Consider the following 8,075-nt stretch of genomic DNA (forward strand, 5'->3'; position numbering starts at 1 on the left):
TTTTCAATTAAACCAATTGGACCACCTTCCTGTAAACAATTCGCAATGAATTCTAGTATTGTAGGTCATCCTTTTTCTTTTTTAAAGAAGAAAAATTGTTGGTTTTTATTTCCTCAAAAAGGAAAAAACAACAATTGAACTCTGTTATTTATTTTCTGTTGTTATCTTTCTAGTATGAATAAAAAGATAGTGCACCTGTGCTTCAGGGCATATGTGGCCAACAACAAATCCATGTGAACCTCCTGAAAACCTACCATCCGTCAACAAAGCAACATCCTGCAGCATTCAAAAGCAGAATCCAAAGAAACATCACTCTCAGGAAACAACACTTATCTCAAGGTGCATTATTTATAAAAAGATAATAACAACAGATGAGAGAGAAGGTTGTAGTTATATCTAAAAGTAACCAATTCATAGGGATTGAAGCAGATTCAGGACCTTGAAGTCACTTTATTGATTAAGATCACTATAATTTGAACACAACAAAGTAAAGTTTATTTTAAGAAGTCTCACGATCTGGAAAACTTTAGGCTAAAGATTTGACACAGTTTATGAAAAGAACTGAAGAACAGAATAAGCCAGGGACAGTTTTCCCAAATGATGATCATCCAAGTGCATTTTTATCGCATGGCCTATTAAGTCATTTGAACAAGGCACATGACTATTAAGTAAGTGATGTGATTAAAAACATACACGAATCATTAATTGAGTTGCTACGTATTAATTTGGAGGAATGCTTCTCCTAACTGTTTGGAGGAAAATTTTGTCCATAAGGCAAAACTGAGATTTAAAAAACCATACCTTCCAAGACCTGCTCCCATTATTGCACTTGTTGGTGTTAGCATTTCAAGCATGCCCGGTCCCCCCTTAGGCCCCTCTCCTCTAATAACAACTACCTTTCCCTGGAATATGACAAACATAAACAATAAATTAGGTATCCCATCATGACATCTGAGTTCCAACTTCCATGGTAACATCTTGTTACTGCGCAAATGAAAAACCAGAAGATAATCCTAGAAAGTCCATGAAGAATGGTGCTAACTTACATTGGATGTAATGGAGAATCGCCAATAAGTTAATTGCAGGATAAATATCACAGGAAAAAGCATTACATGTGGTGCAATTAAATAATTTTCAAATTTTGCAGAATGTAGATGAGCAAACCTAGGACTCAAAAAAATACAGACAATATGAAATTTTTTTTATTTTTTATAGTGGGTCTTAAACCCATGACCTCACCCTTCGTCCCATTATTATGGGCAGAGGAACTAGGAAGCGCCGATTGAGCTATAGCTCATTGGCAGCAATATGATACTTATTAATGTAAGAAATCAAGAATTTATATGTGGAAGCTCCTTAAAGAAGACCACCGAAACTACATATCACAAGTTTTTGGCAGACAAAGGATATTATACTGGTCTGCATGTAACATATACGCATTACTGAAGCACGTAGATTTTAGAGAAGACCTAAAGGTAAACACTCAGCACCTCGAAACAGAATTGGGAAATTTTTTTCTGTTACAAAATCCATATACTTTTTTTCAACTGAGTGAACAAAATAATACAAGAAAAATCAGTGCAGTATGTAAACGAACATGCAGAAAGAAGATCACATAGAAGAGATAATCTAATAGGTTTCAGAGATCTCTTTGGGGGAAAAAAAAAGAATAATAAAATTCTATTATAAAAAATGATTAAATGAATAATAATTAGTCCTTTGGGCCTAATAAGCCTTTAGCAGATGTCTAAAATTCAGACAATTCAATAGTACTTTAATATACTTATCACTTTAATGGATCTCCTAATGCAAAAGATCAGTTGGGAGAATCATATTTCTGGGAGAACAGTGCTCAGCTATGATGCTTTTTTGTCACTAAGAAACAAGCCTAATAATCCAAGTCTTTTCTTTCTTTTTCTTTGTTTTTTTAATTAAGTCATGTCATTGAAAAAATACAATAGGGGTGCAACTCATGTATACAAGAAGGTTCCACCCACACCCCCCCCCCCCCCCTTTTACTTTTGATAGAAGGGGCAAAAATTTTCGTAACCAAGTTCACTATGAAGCACATGTGCTGCATTTTGGGCAACAGTCCTTTCTGCAAGTATAAGCAACAAAGCATTAGGTATAACAGAGACCCAGTTTTCTCGAAACCTTTGCATTCAATTGAGCAACTTTGGGTTCTGACCTTTTTTATTGGTAAGTTATATGTGTACCTTGTGGACCTTAAAGCCACGATCTTACCTCCACCTTGCTCTTGCAAGGGAATCAGGTGCCATTTGAGCATTATACAACAATATTGACTAGAACACATACCTTAAAACTCAAAGGATCCTTTGAGATAGCTGCGATCATAGATTCCTCTCCTTCAAAGATAAGCGCAGGGCCTGGAGAGCATTTTTGTGATAAATATTTTTGCACACCAAACATTAAACTTGAACTATATAACATACATCTTCAAGAATAACAGACCAAAAGTAGAACATAAAATAATACCAGAGAAATATAGCCCCTCTTTTCCAGTGATTTTTGCTACGGAACCATCTGGTGCAAGATTTCCATATAATATTTGGATATGGCCTGTTTTCTTTATGGGGTTTTCCAAAGGTCTTATTATATCCTGCATAAAAAAAATAAAAATAAAGATAAAATAGAAAAGCAAAGGAATAACAGCATCAAATGTTTTTCTTCAAAATTCAAATACATTTCATTTATCAATAGTAAAAGCAACAAGACATTGCAATCATTAGCTCTCATAAATAAATAAAATATCAAAGCCATCAAACCTGCCCTGTGGCCAAGGGAGGGAAACTTGCTGCATTTTCAGCCAGAGTCTTCCCAGTAACTAGAAAAAGAAAATAGCTTTATGTTAATAATAAGATGACTACAACAAAGTACATATTCTCATGACTGCAAAAACCCAAATTTATGTACCAGTCAGACAATCCCCATCTAAAAATCCAAGCTCCAAAAGGTAGCGAATGACTCCAGGTGTTCCTCCAATCTATCAATACAATCATTAAACCAAACATAGATAAACTAATTAAACCAAACCGTATATTAAAAAAAGAAAAAATTATCCACACAAAAAACCAAAAAAGAAGTAGTGTCTTCTGCCATCTTTAATAGAAGCAGTGAATTAAAAGCACAAGACAAGATATTTTTTGAAAAGTGAACCTTGTGTACATCCTCCATAACATATTTTCCACTAGGCTTAAGATCTGCAAGAAATGGAACCTCATCGCTGACCTTCTGAAAATCATCAAGAGTTAAGTCCAGACCAACAGACCTGCCAAGAATATTGCCATGAGAAACTTCAATGTCATGCAATCAATAGTATGCACTGGAAAGTTGGTACTGAAGGCTCTCCTCACCTTGCAATAGCAATCAAGTGTAAAACTGCATTTGTAGAGCCACCTAGTGCCATGACAATAACCATTGCATTACGTAAGGATTTTGGAGTGATAATATCTCGTGGTTTCAAGTCCATTTTTAGTAATTCCAAAAGGTATTTTCCAGCTAAACGGCATTCATCCAACTTCAATGGATCTTCAGCAGGTGTCGAAGAGCTTTCAGGGGAAAATAAATAAATAAGAAGATAAGAACAACTATGCTAATTGATGCCAGTTCAAGTGATCAGGCAGAGACAAATTTCCACCTGTAAGGAATAGACATCCCCATAGCTTCAATAGCAGAGGCCATGGTATTGGCTGTATACATACCACCACAAGCACCTGCCCCAGGGCAGGAGTTACGGATTACATTCTTCCTCTGCTCTTCAGTTATGGATCCACTTAAATATTCTCCATAGCACTACAGAAATTAAGATGAGAAATGAACAAGCTGCATTATTTGGATAACAGAAGAACGAGTTACAGCCTTTAAATGTCACATGTTATTTTTATTTTTCATAAGCTATGGCTATACATATCTGCACAATCACATAGTACAAATGGAAATAGGTATTTAACAAATTAATTAAATGACCTCAAAATCTGATCAAATAACGCATAAAGCTACTTAAGCCATCAATATTTAATTATTAAGTTGTAGATTTCCAAAGAAGCTTTTGATAATGGAGCAGCATATGTCATGCATTACAAAGGCACCTTTCTAAGCATGGACATGTATATCACACATTTACACCCAGTCAACCACAGCTACATGAGTTACGGTCCCTCCCTCCTAATGCAATAACAGTCAGTGATTTGTATCTCTTATAAGATTTTGCATCGAGTTTAGAACTGAAGGTACAAAAATATGATTCCAAGTTCCCAACATACCACATTCACATTGCTAAAGTCAAAAATTATATCTCCTTTCAACTATTTCACAACCCATATGTCGTCATAACACAACCTATGAAGTGTAAATGCAAAAGCAAGTAGTTTCCATAAACTGCATTATTTTTATTTATTCTAATTATTCATTTAAAAAAAAAAAATTAGACTAAGTTTCCATATAACTTATCATGCAAGAAGCCACTCCTATATCTAATGTAATGAAACATCAAATGTAACATGGGAAAGACACATCAAGCTAAATGCCCAGCCCTATTTTCCATGTCTATTTCTTTCTATTATACATCTGCATAGCCTGAATATATGCAATCTTAATATATTATCTTCAGATGTTAAAGAAGTGCTTACAACACAATTCAGTACTAGTTTTACAGGTGCAATGCCTTTTTCACAAAACAAAACGAAAAAGGACTATTACACTTTGGTGCATTTCTTCGACTCATTTAACTAGTTGTGGAAACAGGATTGTGACTCACAGAATCCTACAGAATGTAGCATAAAAGTAGCATTTCATCTGCTGAAGTTTTGCGAACTTAATTTCCCTAAGCTGGGTTGACAATTGGCAACTATCAGATTACACTAGAGAATCCAAAAAAGATCAAACCTGTCCCTTCATATGACTAAAGTTATAATACCCAGATTAATCAACACAATAAAATGAATTACGTTTATGTTTCAAAATACTGTGCAGACAAAAGAATAAAACATTCCGGTTATCTATTGGACCCATAGAGAAAATTTCAACACTCTTAGTTGCTTCGACTCAAGACAAAAAAGGCTTCAAACTAGAGGCAGAATAAGAAGAATAAACAACAGTTTAAAAAAAAAAAAATTAATGTCTGTGTTATACACATCATTGAACCATTTATAACTTGAACCCAGAAATTATCAACCTGAAAATTAGCGTGCTTACCTGAAATGCAGACACTATATCATAAGTATTGCCTTGAAAATGACCAGGCTGCAATAGAAACAATCAAAGGAAGATACTTTATTAGCACCTTAAAATCCATCTACTCTCCAACCAGCTACAATTTGAATAAGGATAAATGAACAAAAAGGTCAAACATTTCTAGTAAATAGTTAACAATAACAGAAACTATGTGATCAAGTATACAGTATATGATCATCATATCTCATTCATTAAAATACTAATACAGAAACAGAGAAATCTTAAACATTTCCCATCAAGTGTATTCTTTTCTATGTTTTATTAGTAGAATTCCCATTTATGTTCAAAGATAATTGATACTCCTACTTGATTATTAAGTAGTCAAAAGTGAACCCCAAAGGGTTGGTCTAATGGTTCCCAAGGCCTCATGACATCTATGAGGTCTTGCTTTCAAAATTCCTAACCAGCATATTGGGGCCACCCCCAAGCAATTCTTCCTGGTATGAACTCGGGAGAATAGTCATTTGCTCCCAAAAAAAAAAAAACCGCACACCAATGTTAGCAAAATCAAAAAAATTGTGAAAAGTGAAGTCCCAAACCTTGATAGTTCCACCATAAACCATGATACTTGGTCGATTAAGCCGACCCATTGCCATAATTGTACCAGGCATCTGCAAAAAAAAAGAATATATATATATATATATATATATATACACACATTAAAAATGTAAAATGAGAAAAGAGACAACTAATCCAGTCCATGCCCAACAAGCCTTCAATTTAGTCCCTTGACAATTTAGTTTCTCACTTCATCAAATCAAGTCAATTTGATCATTTTGTCCAAATATATTAGCAAATGAATCCAGTTAAATTTTTTTCTTTTAGAATAATAGTCATCAAACAAAAAAGATATATTAAATGACAAGTCTCATGAATGTTTCAGTTAAAATATTAATAACAATAAAAAAAAAAATGTTTAAACCGCATTATTTGCTAACAGACAAAAATAAAAATTGAACTAAATTTGACAAATTTGAAATAAAAGTTAAAGCACAAAATTGAATTTTAACTTAATAATGCAATAATGTTAGAAGAAATGCGATTAGTGAAGTGTGAAACTCACGTTCTTGTCACAACCAGGAATGGAGATATTGGCATCGTACCACTGTGCACTCATCACAGTTTCAATACTATCAGCAATGAGGTCTCTAGACTGAAGGCTAAACGACATGCCTCTGGTCCCCATGGAGATACCATCACTGACACCAATGGTGTTGAACCTGAACGGTACCAACCCAACTTGTCGTACACCTTCTTTGACAGCTTCGGAGAGTTTAAGGAGATGCATGTTACAGGTGTTACCCTCGTACCAGACGGAGGAGATACCCACTTGAGGTTTGGACAGGTCCTCTTCGGAGAGACCCACGCCTAAGAGCATGGCTTGGGACGCACCTTGGGACTTGGGTTCTGTGATGCGACCACTGTACTTGTTCAGCTTCATAGTCTTCTTCACCTCCTGATCCAGTTGCTGTTGGGTTAAGGTGGCTCGGATGGTGAAGAGTCTTCTATGGTGGTTGTGGGGGACATTTTTGGTGGTGGGTCTGGGGATGAGGAAGGTGGCGCGTGGGGTTTGGGGTTTCAGTGTGGCCTGCATTGTGGGCGAGTGGAGTTGGGGGTTTAGGGTGTTTGAAGAGGCGTGGGGGGTTTTTATTTGTTTGTTTGACTGTGTTTTATATACGAGGGGGGAAAATGGAACTGTTGAAGAAGCTTTCGTTTCTTTTTTTTCTTTTTTTTGGGTGAAAATGTATTATGAGATTTAAAAAGATGTATCTAAAAAGTAGAAACTGGGTGATGTTCATAATATTCTCACAATAAATTTTAAGTAGTAAGTTATTATTAGTAAGTTCAAATTTGAATCAACAACAACTAATTACCTATGATTTGTTGTGAAAATATTATGAACTTAACATCTTAAAAAAATACCCTTTTGACTTTTGGGCAATTTGGGCTACAATTCTTTTGTATCCATCAAATTGAAGACTCGCCAATTGATTCACATCAATAGTTACGTGATGATCATATAATTTTTTTTGTCTATAAGGGCTTATGGAAATTAATCCCATGAGTCAATTTAGTGAAAATGAAAATCTCATAAAAAAGTAAATAAAATAATGGATTGGGGGGATTTGGTAAAATTTATGTGGGCCCATGTAAAATATTTAAAAACTTTATTTTTATCTTTTTAGTATAGTTGTATGTTTGTCAAACTTAATCACCAATGAATTTATGAGTGATTCGAAAAAATATTGTTTATAGATAAGCTTTTTTAATATTATATTATATGACGTGATGTTATTATTATTTTTTTAAAGAAAGTTTTAATCTATGGCATCTACTCTTAATAGTCACTCTTTTATCATTAGACCAAGATACTAGTTGGTTTTTAGTGTAGGCAGGAATTGAACTCCAAATCTCTTATTTAACCATTAGAGACTTTACCAATTGAACTAACTAGAACCCAGAAGGTGATGTTATTTAATTAGTGAGAAAAGAGAAGTAACTGGATAATGAGACGGTTGAAATGAGTAATATTTTTTATTTATTTTGTTGAAGCAAGCACAAAAATGCTAGATTTGGCAAAATTGGGTCAACCCATATTTGACCCAAACTTGACACATTTTTAAAGTGATTTTTTTTCCACATATCAATATATTGTTTACAATACATTCATTTTTCACAGTTTCACATGCACATTGAGTATCTATAGGCTATAGTAGTGAATTGCTAAAGCTAAAAGAAAAAAAATTATGTTCCACAATATTTAGTTTTTTTTGGTCTTTTGTAACAATAATATCATTAGTGAATTAAGAATTGTGTAAACT

At 34.2% G+C, this 8,075-nt stretch overlaps 1 protein-coding gene across 1 annotated transcript; it reads right to left on the bottom strand.

Moving 5' to 3' along the window:
- Window positions 1-698: 698 nt before the first annotated feature.
- LOC112038823 (dihydroxy-acid dehydratase, chloroplastic) lies at window positions 699-6,916 on the bottom strand. The gene is made up of 11 exons (XM_065768968.1): window positions 6,317-6,916; window positions 5,793-5,864; window positions 5,215-5,262; window positions 3,659-3,813; window positions 3,375-3,569; window positions 3,178-3,289; window positions 2,935-3,004; window positions 2,787-2,845; window positions 2,497-2,620; window positions 2,317-2,387; window positions 699-902 (listed from the first exon to the last, which is right to left on the bottom strand). Exons 1-11 carry the CDS (start codon window positions 6,845-6,847, stop codon window positions 714-716), a joined length of 1,626 nt encoding a protein of 541 aa, XP_065625040.1. The 5' UTR covers window positions 6,848-6,916; the 3' UTR covers window positions 699-713.
- Window positions 6,917-8,075: the final 1,159 nt, after the last annotated feature.

Source organism: Quercus suber, unplaced genomic scaffold (assembly GCF_002906115.3).
Source record: "Quercus suber isolate HL8 unplaced genomic scaffold, Cork oak 2.0 scaffold_1031, whole genome shotgun sequence".
NCBI lineage: Eukaryota > Viridiplantae > Streptophyta > Magnoliopsida > Fagales > Fagaceae > Quercus > Quercus suber.

What these genes read in the sequence shown, in the direction of transcription:
- LOC112038823 (XM_065768968.1), bottom strand. Translation starts at nt 6,847, where the DNA reads ATGCAGGCCACACTGAAACCCCAAACCCCACGCGCCACCTTCCTCATC. An exon ending in TTATGGAGGATGTACACAAG is followed by an intron (nt 3,005 to 3,177) that starts GTTCACTTTTCA and finishes TTGTATTGATAG; the next exon opens with ATTGGAGGAACACCTGGAGT. An exon ending in AGGATCCTTTGAGTTTTAAG is followed by an intron (nt 903 to 2,316) that starts GTATGTGTTCTA and finishes GTCATATTCCAG; the next exon opens with GGAAAGGTAGTTGTTATTAG.